At 49.2% G+C, this 18630-nt stretch overlaps 1 protein-coding gene across 1 annotated transcript; it reads right to left on the bottom strand.

Moving 5' to 3' along the window:
- Window positions 1–16: 16 nt before the first annotated feature.
- MYO1H (myosin IH) lies at window positions 17–18331 on the bottom strand. Its single transcript, XM_005495064.4, has 31 exons — window positions 18177–18331; window positions 17285–17400; window positions 16766–16964; window positions 16270–16350; window positions 15678–15857; window positions 15250–15348; window positions 14534–14647; window positions 14166–14237; window positions 13371–13490; window positions 13013–13080; window positions 12645–12750; window positions 12047–12127; window positions 11676–11767; window positions 10253–10347; window positions 10014–10060; window positions 9730–9810; window positions 9434–9539; window positions 8744–8861; window positions 8366–8479; window positions 7944–8020; window positions 7397–7465; window positions 6742–6826; window positions 6105–6264; window positions 5642–5725; window positions 5105–5198; window positions 4552–4607; window positions 3939–4074; window positions 3130–3191; window positions 2595–2692; window positions 1219–1318; window positions 17–592 (listed from the first exon to the last, which is right to left on the bottom strand). Exons 1-31 carry the CDS (start codon window positions 18300–18302, stop codon window positions 569–571), a joined length of 3060 nt encoding a protein of 1019 aa, XP_005495121.2. The 5' UTR covers window positions 18303–18331; the 3' UTR covers window positions 17–568.
- Window positions 18332–18630: the final 299 nt, after the last annotated feature.

Below are 18630 nucleotides of genomic sequence, written 5' to 3'. Positions count from 1 at the left end.
TTTACATGTGTGTCACTTTATTACTTGCTTGGAGCTCAGTATCCTCATGGGCTGTGTGGCTAGAGGAATTTTTGGGATGAAATACCAGATCTCCATCCTAATTAATGTCAGTTTGACCTCCCAGCCCTCCTTGTGGGAGAGGCCCAGCTGTTGGGATTCTCTCTGCCTTGAGAAAAGTTGGTTTTAGACCTGGGTTAATACTGCTCTGCATTTCCTGCAGTGCTCCTGAGTAGTGAGTCAAAGCACAGCTAGAAAAGCCTTTTGGCTTCTGTCCTAATCCTTCCTGACCTCTCAGAGATGGAGATTTTGCCTTGGAACTTTGGGGATGAATGTCCCTGTGACCATGTAACGAGCGTCTCCTGCTGGGAACGTTACAGCAACGTCAGGGATTTTATTTATCTATACTTGAATAGTTTTAAGCTATAAAAAAAAGAGCCTAAAAGATGCAAACAAACTCTCAAATCACAGCAGCCCTGTGGCATCAGAGATTCCAGGGGAGATGTGAGGGCTGGTCTCATCCTGCAGGCTCCTTTCTGTCCCCAGCCAAGGGAACAGGAACTGGTTCTCATCAAGACCTTTTTGGGGTTGACACCTGGGAGGAGAAGAGGAAGGAACCATTAAATCAGGAATTCTCAAGGTGCCTGGGAAGAGAGGTGGTGGTGGAGTTCCTATTTGCCCATTGGTACATAAAGGCAATTCCCTCTGTCTGCAGGATGGAGAATTCCACTTGGAATTCCTCCTTGGAGCTGGCAGCTCCTCAGAGGACCTGCTTGGCTGACAAGAAGTGCCTTCCCTCCATCCCACAACCCCTTTCAGGAATAAATTGGTTGAGGGAGGTGAAAAACATCCCCTGAGGCCTCATTTTGCTGGTGCACATTGAGTTTGGGTCAGACTAAATTCTCTGAGTGCCCACACCAGGAACCAGCTTTGTTCTCCCATCCTTGGGCCAATTCCTGCACAATCCCTGGAGCTGCAGCTCCCAGCAGTGTCATGGATCACCTCATGCAGGTGACACTGATGGGGTGGTCACCTCCCCAGGGCCAAATCCTGCACAATCCTGGAGCTGCAGCTCCCAGCCCTGTCATGGATCACTCATGCAGGTGACACTGATGGGGTGGTCACCTCCTGCCTGGTAGGAAGGAGGGGCTGTGCTCTCTGCAGGTGCAGATCCAAAGGAGGAAGCACCAGGTGCCTCCGTGGGCCCAGCTGAGGCCTTACCACTGTCAGCTGTCCAGTTTTGTCCTTGAAGACCTGAGGCTCTGGCCCCACGGTGAACACCATGGTCCCCTCCTTGCCGGAGCCCACGCGGAACCGGAGGCTGGAAGCACAGGAGGGCCCTTGTCACAAACATATTTAATGAGAAATCATTTCCTTAGGATTTTTTTTCTCCTGAGAGGCCTCAGAAACGAGATGTAAATAATAATTATCTGCTGCTTTGGAATGCAACAGGTGAATCTGTGATTGGTCTCATGTGGTTGTTTTTAATTAATGGCCAATCACAGCCCAGCTGACTCTCTGGTCAGTCACAAGATTCTATTATAATTTCTTTTCTATTCCTTTCAAGCCTTCTGATGAAATCCTTTCTTTTATTCTTTTAGTTTAGTTTTAATATATCATTTTAATATCATATATATCATAAAGTAATAAATCAGCCTTCTGAAACGTGGAGTCAAGATTCTCATCTCTTCCCTCATCCTGGGACCCCTGTGAACACCACCACAGCCCCTGGAGAGCTCTCCCCACAAGAGGCTTTACTCCAAACCCCCTTTATTTCTGTTCCCTGGGCAAATCTCGTTAGAGGAGCAGATCAGAGCCTCCAGCTTAGGTGAATTTCCTAAACAATTGCATTATCCCAGCGAGCCCAAGGGGTTGATGAATGGAACAAGGCTGCCCAGCTCGGGCTTTTGAGTGTTCTTGGTGCAATTAAGCACTGGAAGCTAAGCAGATCTGACCTGGAGGAAAGCACTGAGCACACCAAATCTAATTAGAGCTGAAATGCAAAGGCCAGGCTGAAGAGCTGGAGCAGAAGTGCAGGTTTCACCTGCCAGCTCCAATTCCCAGAGAGGTTGGAGACATGGGCTGCATCCACCTGCCAGGAGCTCGGGGCTGGCACTGGGAGGAATCACATTTTGGGCCTCCTCAATCCTTCTGGGAGAGGAAGGATTTGTCCTGATGTGACCCACAGCTTCCCAGCTGGCTTTCCTGAGGCTAATGGGATCCCCTGTGGGACCACTAAAGCCACGACCTCACACCCAGGTCACATCAGAAAACTGAAAAAAAAAAAGTGAGTTTAAAATAAAATCACCTAGAAATAAGTTGGGTTTAGGCAGGTGGGGCATGGGCAGCTGTCAGAGCAGAGCAGCATCCCTAGCAAGGTACAAGGACTCATTGGAATGATTTTTAATACATTTTCTCTCAGTGCATCCCATTTCATCTCCCTGTGCCTCTGGAAGTCACAAAAACAGAGGAGCTGCTGCCCCAGACCTGTCCAGTTTTGGGCACTGTCTGCTGGGGTGATTCAACAGTCTTGACCTAATCCAGGCCTAAAAATTGAATTAAAAAATTTTATTCCCATAAAATTGAACCTTCCTTACCTCCCCTTCACCACTTTAACCACGCTTTGCTTGTTGGCCAATATGCAGAGCTTGGTCACTGTCTCAAAGACGTGCTCACACTGCAGGATCACATCTCCCTGGAAACACAAAAAAAGAGGGATAAAGTCACCTGGCATCACCTGATGGTGCAGAGAAACTCCTTTGGAATGACTACCAGGCAGAAGTGACCAATTCAAACACCCACTCCAGGGATTATTTAGGATTTTTTTGTCTAAAAAAAAGGCAGAAATGTGTCCAGAGAAGAGGATGGAGAATCAGCCACACCAGGAAGGGCTGAGGGAACTGGGGGGGCTCAGCCTGGAGAAAAGGAGGCTCAGGGGGGATCTTCTCATTCTCCACCACTCCCTGGCAGGTTGGGATTCCAAGTGAAAGTTTTCATGTTGAGACAGCAAGGATGTAAAGGCCTGGCTGATTACACACTGAATAAACACCAGGAATTGTGTCATTCCAGGAGTTTATAGGATGGTATTGGAGGCATCAGCCCCTCACTTGAACCACCATCCCCATTCCCTACCTTCTTGTCCTCAGGAACGTGAATGACCACGATCCCATCACTCAGGTTACTGGTGGAGATCCCTTCAAAAGAAGCCCAAAATTAGAGGGAAACACCAAACCCAGCTCCACACCACCCTCATCTCCTTCCCCCAGGAGAAACAACTCCAGCCCCATGTGGTTAAAGGGGAAATCACATTCCTGAAGGAGGGTTCTGTCCTTCCTTAAGAGTGAATATTCCTATTCTTAAAGCAAAACACAAAAAGCTCCTACTTTGATTGACTAATTAATCTGAATTTTCAAAATATCTTCTGCAGGTCCCTTTATGTCACCCACCGTCCATAGCACAATTCCTACAGTGGTGATTTAAACCCCTGCATGAGCTGTTTGCCCCAACTGATTTTGGTAACAGAAGAGGGAGAAGGATCCATTCTACCCCTGAACTGTAGTTCCAACAGTGCCAGGATTAAAAAATACCCACAAACAGAGTAGGAAATGTTTGTGTTGTTTTTTCTCCCTGTCAGCAGAAAGTGATGTCCTCCTGCATTTAAACATTTCAAGGAACTCTTACTCATAAAATTTTCCTTCAAGACTTTGTCCAGCCCCCAGGAAAAGAGGGACAGATCATTCCAATATCCTTGCAAGACAAAGTTTCAGAATGCCATCCTTCCTAAAGGATGCCTGGCAGGACAGCAATCCCCACAACAACTGAAAATCATCGTGGAGTGGTTTGGGTTGGAAGAACATTTAGGATCATCCCATTCCACCTGTCCTATTATTCCAGATTGCTCCTAATTCCACCCAGCCTTGGACAATGACTCCCAGAGGTACCTTTCAGGGTGGAATACTCGATTTTCTGTTTGATCTTGGCCATCTCCACCACGTAGGCCGAGCTCTGGGTGAGCACCAGGAGCCGCTCGCGCGCCTTGAACCCGTTCCTGTCGTATTTCACCACGGGCGTCACGTACTGAGAACAACGGGCTGGAATCAGCATCTCCACCCCTGCAAGCTCCTGATCCAGGGGGTTGGATTCTCCTGGCTGGAAGCAGCTCAGAGAGGAGCAGCTGCAGGTCTCAGCTCACAGGGATCTGGATTCCCTACACTGGGAAATCCAGGAGGCAAAATCCTGGGAATGATGGGGTCCCTGTGCCCTCTATGCCATAACCATGGGACACTCCAGCTCTGCCCCTCCCCTGGACAGGGCTAGGAATGTTCTTTAAGCTTTCATTAAAACGAATCTTAAATAACTCTTAATTAGGTTTTCAATTATTTCAATCATTTATCTCAATTATTTTGAGACCCGTCTCTAATTTAAAAGCAAGGAAATGGTAGCTCTTCATGGAGCATTTCTTCAAGGAAATGCTGCTCTTCATCAGCGCCCGTGTGAGCAACCAGCTCCAGGGCTCCAGTGAATGTAATTCCAAGAGTTCTGTCCTTCCCTTACCTTGATGTTCTCCCCACGGATGAGCTGCAGCACTTTGGGGTTTAGGTCATTCTCTCCTGAGGAGCAAAACATAAAAACAAACTGGGTGTGGGTGCCAGACCCACAGCCCCAGACAGACACTCTCCATCCCTCAGCAAACTCCAGAGAGCTGGTTTAGCTGTCCTCATCCCAACTTTTTACTCTTGGAATATTCCCTTCCAAACCCAGGGTGGTCACCTCCAGCTGCTCCTAAACCCATTTTGATGACTTTTCCTGCCTGACAAGTAAATTCACACCAGGAGTTTCTGCCTGGTTTTGGGCCTGCTGTTGGTTCAGACCCTGGTCCATCCATCCCAGCCCCCAGGGAATTCTGCTCAGGTTTATGGATCCCAGTTTGAGAACAACCCAGCAGTGGTGTCATGTCACTGGATGTGACAGGGAGGAACTCCACTGGCAGGTGATGCTGCCTCTGCCAGGAGGGAATTTCTCTTGGAAAATGAGTCTGTTTGGTCAGGCAGGAATTCACAGAGCCAGGAGGACGTGGCTGAGGCCTGCAGGGGTTTTCTGCACTCACTCAGGCGGGTCTCCAGGAAGGGCTGGCTGAGGCTCTCCAGGTACCCCTCCTTCTTCCCACTGAAAACAGCGCTGGTCACCACCTTCTGCTGCAGCTGGTGGGAGAAGGAACAGCCTTGAGCCTCAGAATTTCATCAATGGGAACACCAGCAGGGACAATGCAAACGCTGCCACTCCACAGCATCCTCCTGCTCACACACTGCCCCCCTGAACCATGGAATCTTGGAATTGTGCTGCATTTCTTCTGAGAGCTTTGGGTTATTCTGGAAAAATCCCACATATTTTTGGTATTTATGGATTTTTTCCAGTTATATGGAGAGCAGAGTTCATGCCAAAAAATTAATCTCCACCTCTCTGCTCTCTCCATCATGAGGAACACCTGGCTCCAGGAGTTTGCTGTCCTGTGATGAGAAGTTTGCTCTTATCCCTGAGGGACTGATTGGGGCAGCAGGATCAGAAGGTGCTGCCTGTGTGCCAGGGGGATCCTCAGGGATCACAGCTCTCTGAACTGCCACATTTGCATTCCAGGGGTTGTTACCTGCACTTTCCTCTCAGCAGTGAGCCCTCGGCAGTATTTCCTCACCAGGTTCCTCACGCAGAGTTTCTGGAGCATCTCAGATGTCTGCATTAAAAAAAAAATCAGGAAAAAATAAAGTAGGGAAGTTGTACAAACAGCTCTGTCTGTGCCACGAGCCTAGAACCCCTAGTCCATGGGATTAATTTTGTCTTTATTAGGGCTCGTGAGTTCACTCTTCTGTCAGTGCATTTTCCCTTTTTATTGCTTAAACCAACAGGAAACTTCCTCATTTCTCTTGCAAAGACCAACCACAGTGCTATTCCACCCATTCCCACCCAAACACAGCAGATCTTGGGGTTTTCCAAAGGCTCTGGACAGAGGATGAGCCAGCAGCAGATCATTTTCTCCCACCTGGAATGTGCACACCCATGGCCACCAAACAGGGGGCATCTCCACCTCTCCCAAAGCCTCCAGAACCCCTCACCTCTTCCAGGATGGAGGGAGGCCGGAGCCAGCTCTTGTCCAAGACATTTTTTGGGAGGTGGTCTCGGAGCTTCATCAGGTAGTAGTACTGTGAAAGCCTCACAAAGTCCCTGTTCTCTTCACAGAGGGGCTTCTTCCGATTGATGAAGCCGTTTATGAACCTACAGAAAATAGCCCAGAAATCCATGGAAATGAGGGGAGGGACAGGCTAAGGATCACTGGTGTTAACACTGAGGGTCAGCCATGGAAATCTCAAGCTTTAGAATATTCTAAATATTAACAATATTTAGTTCTGTTGGCCAAACCACAGCTCTTTGGAGTTCTGAAGGAATCAGCTCTGCTTCAGGGTTTAGGGGAGTGGAGAGGGGGAATGAAGAGAATGGAGGGGTATGAGAAAAATTATGAGGAAATTCCTTCCCTGTGAGGGTGGTGAGGCCTGGCACAGGGTGCCCAGAGAAGCTGTGGCTGCCCCTGGATCCCTGGAAGTGCCCAAGGCCAGGTTGGACAGGCCTTGGAGCAATCTGGGACAGTGGGAGGTGTCCCCTTGGCAGGAGGGGGAACTGGATGGGCTTTGAGGTCCCTTCCAACCCAAACCATCGTGGGGTTCTGTGGCTGGGCAATATGCTTGGGACAGTTACTTCCTGATGGTCTGCACTGCCCACGTCCTCTTCTTGGCTGCCCTCCGTGCCAGGGCTCCTCTCCAGCAGGCCTCCAGCTTGATTGCTGCAAGAGGGAATCATTCCTGGGCTTTGGCCTTCACATTCACCCAGCAGGAGCTAAAACTGGTTATTCTGCTGCTCTAAAAAGCAGCTGGTGGGAGCAGCAAGTTTGGAAGGTTTGTTCTCCGCGGTGGATCAAGTTCCACCTGTGCTGTGGGGCTCAACATCAAGGGCAGGCCTTGTCCCCGCTCTGCCTCCCGCTGTCCCTGCCCACAGCCCAGAAAGCTGCTTTGAGCCTGCACTTTACATCAGCCTGATGTGATAAGAGGGGTTTTTCCCCCCAGCAGCTGAGGATCAACCCTCAGGTACCCCAGAATGTCCCCAGTGTGTGACAGAGGCTGCTCAGAGCTGCTCCCACAGCTGAGCCAAGAGCAGCTCGTGGTGTGAGGGTCCAAACAGAACCAAAGAAACCTCTGGAAAAGCTCTGGGAATGCACTGAGTGCAGCTGCCACCTCCTGTGACCCCAATAGCCCCAAGTGCTGCCCACAGCCCCAAGGATTTGGGACCTCACAGGGCTCCAGGCCCTGAGGAAAGCCCCCAGCCCTAAGAGAATCCCCCACTGCAGAGCCTGTACCTGCTTTCCTCTTCTTCTGGTAGGCTCTTTTCCCAAGGAATCCTTTGTATTTGGCCTGGAGCCTTGAAACTGGAAAGAAGGCAGAGACATCAGTGGCACCTGCAGGGCCAGGGGGGTGAGGAGCTGAGCTCCTGCCCTCCATGGCACAGGGGACAGAGGGCATCAGAAGCTGCTCCTGTGGGCACCATGCCCTGTAGGCACCATGCCCTTCAGTTCTGCTTCTCAAGGGACCCCCAGGATGAGACAGAAGAGACCCCAACCCAAAGGGAAAGGCTCTTGGTGCATTTGGGCATGGACAGGGGGGTACTTATAGGACTGAGGAGCTCCAAAGGAGCCACAAATCCACAATTCAAGGGATTTCCCCCCAGCCTGGAGCAACTTTATCGAGTTTTCTATGGATTCTAAGAGCTGTGCAGATCAGGGTTGGGAGAGCCCTTAAAGCCCATCCCATTCCATCCCTGCCATGGGCTGGGACACCTTCCACCATCCCAGGTCCCACCCAAGACAGAGGCAAGAAGGTCCCAGACCAAGGGAACTGGAACCTTACTCAGCAGGTGCTTTCTGTACTCAAAGGCATCTTCTGTGGCAAACAGGGTCTTTGGGAAACGGATGAATATTTTGGTTCTGAAAAAGAGACCAGGAGCAGGTTATCCATGGTGAACCTTCCTTCCTGAGCAGGCTCAGAGACCCCCAAACAGCTGCAATGCCACCCAAGCCTGAGCTGCCTTGGGCTGCCCAGGGAAGCAGGAGAAGCTGGAGCCCTAACACAGGAATGGAAGAAATGAGGTTGGAAACAGGTAAACCATGGAAACAGGTTTATTTAAAAAAAAATATTTTTACCATGGAAACAGGTAAAAATAATGAGGAAATTTGTGCATCTGAGGGTTTTATCTCTCTCCTTGCTCCTGTCACAGACAGGACAGAGGATCCAGGACAGCAAACACTGAGCAGCCAGAACAAGGAACTTACCTTCCTAATTTGTACTCCTCAGGCTTGTAACCAATGTGCTTGATGAGTCTCTCCACACCCTCTGCTGCTGGCCCATGCCAGTGTGGCCAGGTAGCTGGGCAGAGACTTTTGTACCTGAAACATCAGCAGGACATCAATGCAAACAACCTGAAGTTTGAAGAAATCCTTCCTGAAACCACCCCTGAAATTCTCTCTGCTTCACTCAAGGCAGGAGATGCCAACGCAGATAAAGCCAGTGCAGATAACAACAGGCAAAGGCTATTTTTGAAGCAGAAGGGGTTCTGCTGACAACTCTCACTGCTGGGATGGGAGCTTTGCTTGTTCTGCAGCCCTCAGGAGGGCAGGATTAGCGGGCCAGAGGGGAGGCAGCCCCCTCACCTTTGCAGGAAGAGCTCGTACTTGCGGCGGTAGGCGAAGCCGGCGCGCCTCACCCGCAGGTGCTCCATCAGCCCCAGGTACTTCACCTGGTGTCGGATCAGGAAATCATCAAACTTCCCTGCAGCAAAAGCACACCTCCACTGGTCAGTTCTGCCTGGGGAAGCTCACCCACGTCCCCATGAGTTGGGGGAAATCAGGAAGGAACCAAATCCCCAATCACCCACGGGGACAAATTCACCGCCTGCTTAAACAGTGTTTGAGCTTCTACTCTTAACCAATCCGAAAATACCACCATCACAGCAGAAGATGGAGGCCAAGAAGAATGAGAAAGGCTGGACACGCCCAGATCCCTCCATCTTGCCTCCTGAACCCCCATTCTAAAAACCTGAAAATCTACTTTTTGACCCCATGATAAATTCACTATCATTCTACTTAAACTGTTGTGGCTTGAAATCCTCCATGTAAAGGTTGGTAATTGTTTTTTCCAAGGGCTAAATCAAAGGTACAGGGGTCTTGGGCTCTGTGCCAAGGTCTCTGAGCCCCCTGACAGGGGCTGGAGCCCTCCAGGGAAGCCAGAGGAATTTCCTGGGTTCCCACACATCTCCACAACATACACACACTGAACTCTCCTCCAAAGAAATCCCTGTGCCCATTCCTTGGACTCAGCAGAGCCTCCAGGCCCAGCCTCACCAGGCTCCTTGTTCTCATTGGGTTTGATGCAGCGGATGTACGAGGGCTCCTTGGACATCAGGATCTCAATCAGACTCGTCAGGCTGTTCTTGAACTGGGTTGCAACCTAGGACAGCATCAAAAGGACTTACTGAGCTCTGAACTCCTCCCTGCAGGAAGGGAAATGGACTCCCTGCATCCAGCTTAAACCTGGAAGCAAAAGCTGATGGCAGCCTGGAGTTTTTGGGATCAGGGATTAAACCAAGGCCTGGGGAGCTGGGTTGATATTCAGAATTAAGACTGAAGACAGAACTCACAGTCTCTGGCCTCCTCCTGTTGTCCAGCTCTGACAGGAGGAAACACTCCCTGATGATGCTGTTCTTGGAGTTGCACAGCACCTAAAACAGGAGGAGATAAAAGTTGTCCTATTAAGCAGCCCTTCTACTCCTCCTGGGAGCAGCACAGCCCTGAGAACCTGCACAGTTACCTAAAGATCAGTGCTAAAGAGAAAAGGATGTTTTTGTTTGCTACAGAGAGTAAATAAATCTTCTGCACAAAGCAGGTGATGTAAAAGAGCAGCATCTCTTTTTTTTGTGCTTACCTCCTTTAGGTTTCTGTACAGCAGATCATTATTCTTCTCCAGAAATCCTGAAAAAAAAATTTGAATTAAAAGAAAACAGGAACATTCACATCCTCAAAATTCTCACTGCAGCCACATTTAAGACTTGCAGGTCAGTGCCTGCAGAGGGCAGGGATTTTGTAATTCCTCTTCCCATCAAGTCACCATCACCCACAGCAGTTCAGGAGTTCAGGAGCTCCAGCCTGGCCACTCTCACTCACCCACAGCACAGTAAGTGACCTCTCCAGCGTAGTGGAGGAGGCGGAAATCCACCCAGTCGATCGATTTCCGCGTCTTCTGATCCGCCAGCTTGCGCCTGCCGAGGGGAAAAGCCAACAGAACACCAGGAGAAAGAGCAGCAGAGAGATTCCCTCAGCTTGGGGACAGCTGGAAAGGTGGTGTTTGGTCCTATTGATGGGGTTGTGACTCATCAATCGAGTTATGGCCCTCGAGCAAACCATCATCTCTCCCTGCTGGCAGCTCCCACAAACTCCCCAGGATACCTGGGATCTACTCATGGCCATTTGGCAGTGATCACCCATTCCAGAAGTATTTCTATTTCTTCCCATAACATCCATTTAAATACATTTTTACTGCTTATGTGGGGGGAAAAAAACACCAGCTTCCTCAACCCCAAAGCAAACTCAGGGGGGAAAGGATTTCAGATATTTTTGCCCTAGAGCAAGAACCCAAATACAAAGGAAAAATCCAAATGTTCGAGAATAGCAGGAATATTTCAGAAAGCAAGGATTCCTGAGGGGAAAAAAAAAAAAAACAAACAAGAAAAAAAAAAAAGAGCAACTTCACAGCTGAATTTTCAGCTTTGTAAGCAGTCACAAACAGCAGAGCTGAGTGTCACAACAGCACGTTCGTGTATCAAAGCTCCTTCCAAGAGCAGATCCCGTGGAAGCAGCTCCAGCACTTCTATTTAAAGCTTTTAATCAGGCAGAACAGCATTAAGGCACATTGTGGTGACAGGGAAGTTGGCTACAAATTTTCCACTTGGCTGTGGCGGAGTTCAGAGCTGCAGGAACAGTGACAGCTCAGCACTGTCACTCTCAATTGATGACTTGTCACAGCCCTTCAGCAGCTCCTGCAGGGAAGTGCCAGCACAGCCCGGCGCCAACGCGCTCAGCTGCCACCAAAACGGGTTCCAAACCCCCTCCAAATGGAGTATGAACCAAAATGTCACTCATCTGGGGGAGAGGAGCACGAGAATTTTCTCTCCTCTTCATGCTCCAAGCTCACACAGAACAAGATGGGTGTAAATATTTACATATCCCCCCTCAGCCTCAGGCATTTGGCTCCTTGTCACAACATCTTCAGCTTTTCCTGGAGTGCCTGGGGACCAAAGCCTTCTATGGCCAAAGCCATTGAACCTTCCTGGGCTAAAATCCTGGGTTAAAATCCCCTAATTTTGGTGTGGAACGACAGACTCAAAGCTCAGCATCAGAGCAGTGAAGAGACAGAGCCCTGCTCACACCTCCCAGCACCCCGGATCCACCAGCGGAGATTCCCAACATCAGGCACTGGATGGGCTCTTTGATTCCCTCTGGGACAAGGCAGAGATTGTTCCCTCCCCAGCCCTGGCATGGGTTTGGGATGGGAAGGGTCTGGGGTAGGATACAGAGGGTAAATGCATACGTCACGAAGTGGGCATGGTCTCCTACTTTCTCTTCCAGCTTTTCCAAGAAGCTCAAATCAGTCGCTTCCCCAGGCCGTAAGCACTCCTCATCCTGCAACAGCAGGCACTGGATCAGAGCTGCTCTGAGCTCACATTCCCTCCTCAACAAAATTTAGGACAGCTTTGCCCCACAAACCCAAAGCTCCATTGCAGGGGAAGCAGAACATCCCCCACCTTTAACTCCCCCCAAAATTGGATCCTCTCCCTCATCCTCTGGGTGTTTGTTACAGGAATCTGTGTTTGTGTTCTGGATAACACAGACCCATCCCATAATTAGAGGGGGAAATGTGATTAAGAACCATTAGAGCAAGGCACAGGCCTCTGTTCTTACCAGGATGGAGATTATTCCTTTGTGCTTCTGCTCAACCAAGTCGCAGATGATTTTGTTGTTAAAATATGGGATTGGTTCCCACTGGAAAAGGGAAAAAGGAAGAGCAGTTTTAGATGAAGACCTTTTCTTTGCAATTTTTAAAGTTCTTTGGTACTTAAATAAGATACAGCCTCAGATCCCACTGAAATGAGTGGTGAGAATTAGGATCCACTGAGGGAAAAGGTGACAGCACAGTGATCCACGATCCTACTCCAGAGTTCTCCTGCTCCCAGCAGCCCACACCATCCTCTTGTTCTCTACATAAATCCTCTCCATCCTCCCATGTTTTACACTGCTGGAATCCCTTCTTCTCCTGGGACATTGTCACTGCTGAGCATCTGAGTTTTAGGGAAGGCCCTACTTCTCCCTTAAATGATGTCAATTAAATCTGGGCTAAATTGCACTTCAAAAGGGCTGCAGAAAGAGACCCCTGCAAATCCTACACTTCCCAAGGGAACAATAACAATCTAAAAAAGCAGGATGACTTTCACACTGGTGATCAAAAGCATTCAGTGTAATGGCAGTTCAAAGGGAAAAGGAAGGGGGAAATATAATTTACCTCAATGCCCTCCAGTTCATATTCCTCCTGCTCTGCCTTCAGGGTCATCTCAATCAGCAGCTGCTGCAGCTTCTCATTGCAGTAATTAATGCAGAACTGCTCAAAACTTCAGGGAGGTTAAATGAGCAGCAGGTTTGATGTGATCCAGGGGCACTTTTGCTTCTTCCTCCACCCATTCCCATATAGAGACCAAACCCCCATTTCCACAGGGACCAAATTCCCCATTTTTCCATGGACCAAACCCCCCATTCCCACACAAACAAACCCACCCCTTGCTCCCACGCTGTTGCACCACAGCCGAGGGCGCTCTCAAAAATTCATGCAGGAATGTCCTGCACCCCCAGGTCACTCCAAATCCCAGCTCTTACCTGTTTGTGTCCAGCACTTCAAAGCCATAAATATCCAGCAGGCCAATAACTGTTTTCTGAGTGGAGTCCTGTCAAAAACACCCCTGCTCTGCCATTGCTCCTTCCCTGCAGGTGGCTGCTCTCACCTGAACTTCAAACTTTCAGAGAAATCTCAGCAGAGAAGCCACTTTAAGGCAGGTAATGAACAGCTAAAACTCTTTAACAGGGAGTAATAAAGGGTTTTCCAGCTCGGGGCTGGGGCATGTCCCAGCAGCAATTATCCAACATCACAGATATTTGGTGATGAAGGTTGTGGGGCCTCTCTGGAGAAACTGCTCAGCATTTTAGGAGCATTCAGCACCCCAGACAAGAAACCAACCTTGTTGGCAAGAGAGCCATTGATTTTGTTGACCAGCCATGTGAAAGTTCTTCCATAAATTGCTTTTGCTACGGCGTCCCGGGCATAGAATGCCAGGTCGACATTCAGTGGGCTGAGCACCTGGAAATAAAGATATCCCAGAGAGGAAGAGCATCACGGGGGATCAGAGCAAACCTCTGCACAGCCAGGTCACCTCTGTGGCTTGGAGAAGCAGCCACATTGTCCTACAGCACAGCACAGCCACCCTGGACTGCAGCAATTCCTGCAGGGGGTTAGAATGGAACCATTTAAGGTCCTTTCCAACCCAAACCACTCTGGAATTCCCTGATTTTCCCTAAAGCTTTATTTTCCACCACTGTTCCTTCAGTCTGGTGTATCCCAGCAGGTTGGGGGCACTACATTTTGGTGAGTATTAATTTAGATGAAGTGGGGAAATATTCTGACCTCATTTTACTTCTATACTATTTAAATAAAAATATAAAATGTTAAAAGAGTGGTTTTTACCAGTATTTTTCTCTGTGCAGCCCAGTTTCTCAGGAAGCACGGTGGACTAGGCAAGGGGAAATTGTTTGGCTCAAATACAAGTCCCTGTTCCAGCTTTTTAACAGCTCCTGCCTTGTTCAGCAGTAAAACTCCAATATATTTTAGTTTAACATCTCAGGCTGGAAGAAGGGGGTGTGGAGGAGAAGAGGGACAGCCAGAGGGATCTGGTTTACACTCAGAAATGGCTCCTCACCCACCCCCCAGCTGGGGGTCTCCCAGATTAATCTGGGACCACACAGAACTGCCTGGTACCTCCTCGGATCTGGCTTCGATCTTCCTGTTTGTGAGAGCTTCCTGCAGGATGGACAGGTGAGCACCCAGGAGCTGCAGGGAGAGAAATATCTGCACTCAGAGCACAGCCACAGGTCCCTGATTAAATAAGCAGCACTGTGAGGCACAACCCTCACCCCCTCCCCAGCCACCCCATCTTGGAGCCACAGGAAATCAGGAAATTTCAGGGCAAAAACTCGAGGTGCTCTACAACAAAAGCTGGGTGTGTTTAGAGTTATCCTCATGCTTTTGGGAATAAATATTTTGTAGCAATCAGATAAGAAAATCGCAGCAAGGTTCAGGTTTTCCTCCCAGCACTGGGAGTTCTGGGCCCGTCTGGGCAGAGGCACCTTGGAAATCCACTTGATCTGGGAGCCGTCGCGGATGATGGCGTGGCCATTGCTGTCCTCCTCAAACTGGATGTTCCCAAGGTGCAGGACACTGGCAACGATTCCAAAGAGATGCTGATAATGGGAGATATTCCATTAGAACATGGCTCATCACAGCCCTGTGGGGTGCTGCTGATATTTCCTGTCACTAATTAACAGAATTTTTGGCCGGGCTGAACGAGGTGAACCAGAGGATCCAGTACCACCCCTGGCATCATGCACTTCACCACCCACTCCCTCAATCCCACTCAATCATGGAATCCCAGAGTGGTTTGGGGTGGAAAGGTACTTAGAGACCATTTAGTTCCACCCCTGCCAGGGCAGGGACACCTTCCACTATCCCAGGTTTCTCCAAGCCCCATCCATCCTTGGACACTTCCAGAGATGGGGCAGCCACAGCTTCTCTGGGCAACCTGTGCCAGGGACCCAATTTCTTCCCAATATCCAATCCAAACCTACTCTGTGCCAATGGGAAGCCATTCCCCTTTGTCCTGTCACTGCAGGCCCTCTTCCAAAGTCCCTCTCCATGCTTCTTGTCAGCCCCTTCATTCCTGAGCACCCAAAATTGTCCTGTTCCACCCTTCACCCCTCTCCAAGGCTGCTCCCATCACTTCAGGAAAAGAGCAGAGCTCTCCTCTCTGAAATCCCTTTGCTCAGCCCCTTTTCACCACCAGTACCTCCATATCTTTTTCATTGAAGTCAATGATGGAAAAAGCTTTCCGGACTATTTTCCAGTCATTCTTGTCATTGATAGAAAACACTTTGGCACATCGACCCTGGGCAGCAAAAGATTAATTAATACAATTAATTGGTAAAGAACTTCTATTATCAGCAAACACAGATACTTTTGGGCACACCGCTTTCATTGCCAGTTCCCTCAGTGAGTTTTTTCACTGTTATTAATCCTGAGCATGGCTCCTTTGATCAAATCTTTCAGTTTATACTGGAAACCCCAAATAAATCAAAGAGAACATCACCATAAATTGGGTGAGGCTGTGCAGAGCTTGATCTTCCAGCCATCCTTTATTTTTAGGGTAAGAACACCTTCTGCCCAAGCTGCTTTTTCCATCCTTACAACTCCTGATGAGCTGCAGCTCCCACTGACCTGGATGAGGTACGCGTATTTCTGGGGGTTACGCTCCAGCCCCAGCCAGCCAAGCAGTTCCTTGTCTCCCCCTTCCAGCAGCTGGTAGAAAATATGGAAATTCCTCTCTCCGTGGTTTTGGTGGACAACTCGGGATTTCTCAATCAGGTAGCTGAGGATGTGGCCTCCCACAGGAGCTCCCTGGCAGAGCAAAGCAGGCAGATCAACACCAAAAATACCAATAATTGCTGTTTCTTTACTCCCAGGAATGAGGAACAAGCTCAGGAAAAGCCAAATTCTTCTGTCATTTATCTGCCACCTTTTGTTTAAGAGTGTCCAGCAACACTGGACAAGGATTTGCTGTCCTGTAAAAGTAACCTGAGCTTTAAAACTCTCTATCAGCTTTCTGTGGAGCACTGCCAGGATTGCCAGCAAGGCTGGAGGTTTTCAGGATGGATAAGCAGTGACCTCACCTGCAAAATGCAAGGCCTGCAAAAACAGGGTCAGAAATGTGCAGGGTAAGAATGAATAAATCCTGGGCTGCCTGCTCAGCATCCAGGAGGTTTCTCAGACACAGCTCCTTTCCCCAATGCTCCACTGAGTTTGTGCTCACCTTAAAATCAAACTGGATGTCCATGTACTTCCCAAACCTGCTGGAGTTGTCGTTGCGCAGGGTTTTTGCATTCCCAAAAGCCTGGGGGCAAGCAGAGAGGGAAAGTCACTCCTCACCTCACTGGGAGTAACCAAGACTTGCTGCTTCAGCCAAGTCCCACTGAATTTAGTGAGATTAAAAAAACACAAACTAATGCATTTCCATAGCTTTAAAGTGGAATTCAGCTAAACCAATTACTGATTTTTCTTATCTATCCCCAAGGAACTGCTGCACAGTGCAGTTCTATTTTCTTATATTTCTTCCAGCCATTCTCAAATCAAACCTCCAAATTCAAATTTTCTAACATTAAATGATACTAAATCCCAAATAGTCTTTCAGAGGCTGTGCCAATATTGGCAATTCTTGCTCAGGGCTGAAGATTTGCAGGGAATCCTGGAGCAGTGATGCCACCAACTCCAACCCCTCTGCATTTTTGGGCTTTTCTTTGGTTTCTCACCTCGAGGACGGGGTTGGAGAGCAGGAGCCGGTCCCGGACAGTCTGGAGCTGCTCCGTGGTGGGACAGGTGACTGCATAGTACTGCAGGATCTTCTTGGATGCCTCTGTCTTGCCAGCCCCACTCTCCCCAGAGATGAGGATGAAGTGGTTGTTGAACTCATTGCACATCACCCTGTAGGCGTTGTCAGCTATGGCATAGCTGGGACAGGCACAGGAGGGGAGACATCCATTAGGAATGGCACAGGAGGAGGAATAGCAAAAGTTTCCAAGAGTTTTTACTCCTGGTTTAGTGTTGGACAGGGTCATGGAATCCCAAAATGGGTTGGAAGGGATGGTAGGGATCACCTCGCTCTGGGCAGGGATACCAATGTGAAAGCCGAGCTCAAAACCTGAGCCTTACTCAAGGCCTGACAGCAAAAACCAGGGCTAGTGATGTGGACATCCCCCGTGGTGGCAGGAGAGCATTACAGGGAAATCCCAAATTAGGAACACCCACAGAGGTGCCAGGGGAACACTCACAGGTGTGGGGGCAGCTCAAAGAAGTTCACGCCCCGATAAAGCTGCATCTGAGACACTGTGTAAAGGTCCAGCTCCTGGTAGGGGTTCACAGACACGAGCAGAGAGCCAATGTAGGTCTGCAGGCAGAGAGAGCCTGGTGGGACACCTGCTCCACCCCAAAATCCCAAAGGAGGAGCCAAGGGACACCAGCTCCACCCCAAAATCCCAGAGGAGGAGCCAAGGGACACCAGCTCCACCCCAAAATCCCAGAGGAGGAGCCAAGGGACACCAGCTCCACCCCAAAATCCCAGAGGAGGAGCCAAGTACCTGAGGACATTATCCACAAATAAATGTCAAAACTGGTACAGAGCTTGTTGTGAGAGAACCAAACCAACCAAGCAGAACTCTTCCCAAACTTCTTCCAAAATCCCCTTGGTTATGAGTAAAGCCAAACCATGAAAGCAAGGTCAGAGCCTGACAATTTAAATGCAAGGATTTGGGATCCCTTGGTACTTCCAGGACCCTTTTCCTACTAAAGTTAACACAAAATAAAACCCTCAGCCCTTCCCAGACAAACCTTACCCTGCCTTCCTTCAATCACAGTGTTCCCTTTTCCATTCCCTTCTTATTTACTTCACATGCTTTAAAGCTTTACAAGGTAACTTAGAACAAGCTGAGATTTATTTTCATGAGTCAAAATAAATAAGTTACTCCTAGGTGATCACTCTGCTGGGCATTACCAACACCTTGTGAGATACACAGAGGATACTCAGCTCTTCCTCCTGGACCTGACCAACAAAGCCACCTAAGGGACATCTCACCAGCCACATGGCCACCTCAGGGACATTTCTGCAGCCACAAGGCCACCTAAGGGACATCTCAGCAGCCACAAGGCCACCTCAGGGGCACTTACATAGATGAGGTTCTCCTGGTAGCGCTTGCGAAGGTTGTTGAGGAAAGCAGCCTCGCTGGTGTGGGAATCCAGAAGGACAAAATCCTGCACCCCGACCTTGTCCCGGGCTATCAGAGCCCCCTCCATGATCTCCTCGCCGTTCTCGTCCACCTCCTCCTTCTACAACACAAAGATGAAGGTCAGGAGGGGGCAGAGAGGGCCCTTCCCAGGGACAAAAATCAGCCTTGCACAGGTAATTCCAAAAGATCATTATTCCAGCTTGTCCAAGGGCGGCAATTCCATCCAGGCTCTTCCCAGTCCAGACTCGCTGCTGTGAGCAGGAAGGAAGATCCCAGTTTCCACAAAAACTGAGCCAAACCCAGTCCTGGAACATGTAATCAGGATCTGAACACTCAATAACTCAGTCTAGACAGAATTTTCCAGGTATAAAGTTGGAATAAACAGTGGAAGGCAC

This window comes from Zonotrichia albicollis, chromosome 18 (assembly GCF_047830755.1).
Source record: "Zonotrichia albicollis isolate bZonAlb1 chromosome 18, bZonAlb1.hap1, whole genome shotgun sequence".
Classification (NCBI taxonomy): Eukaryota; Metazoa; Chordata; class Aves; order Passeriformes; family Passerellidae; genus Zonotrichia; species Zonotrichia albicollis.
This window is presented reverse-complemented; position numbering and strand designations above follow the sequence as displayed.

Bases quoted from the DNA above. Each gene is read 5' to 3' on its own strand.
- MYO1H (XM_005495064.4), bottom strand. From the start codon at position 18,302: ATGGAGGGGGCTCTGATAGCCCGGGACAAGGTCGGGGTGCAGGATTTT. The intron at 10,061-10,252 runs GTGAGTGAGAGT...TTTTTTTTTCAG, and splicing joins GGTCACTTACTGTGCTGTGG to GATTTCTGGAGAAGAATAAT. The intron at 7,466-7,943 runs GTAAGGTTCCAG...CCTTCTTTCCAG, and splicing joins GTACAGAAAGCACCTGCTGA to TTTCAAGGCTCCAGGCCAAA.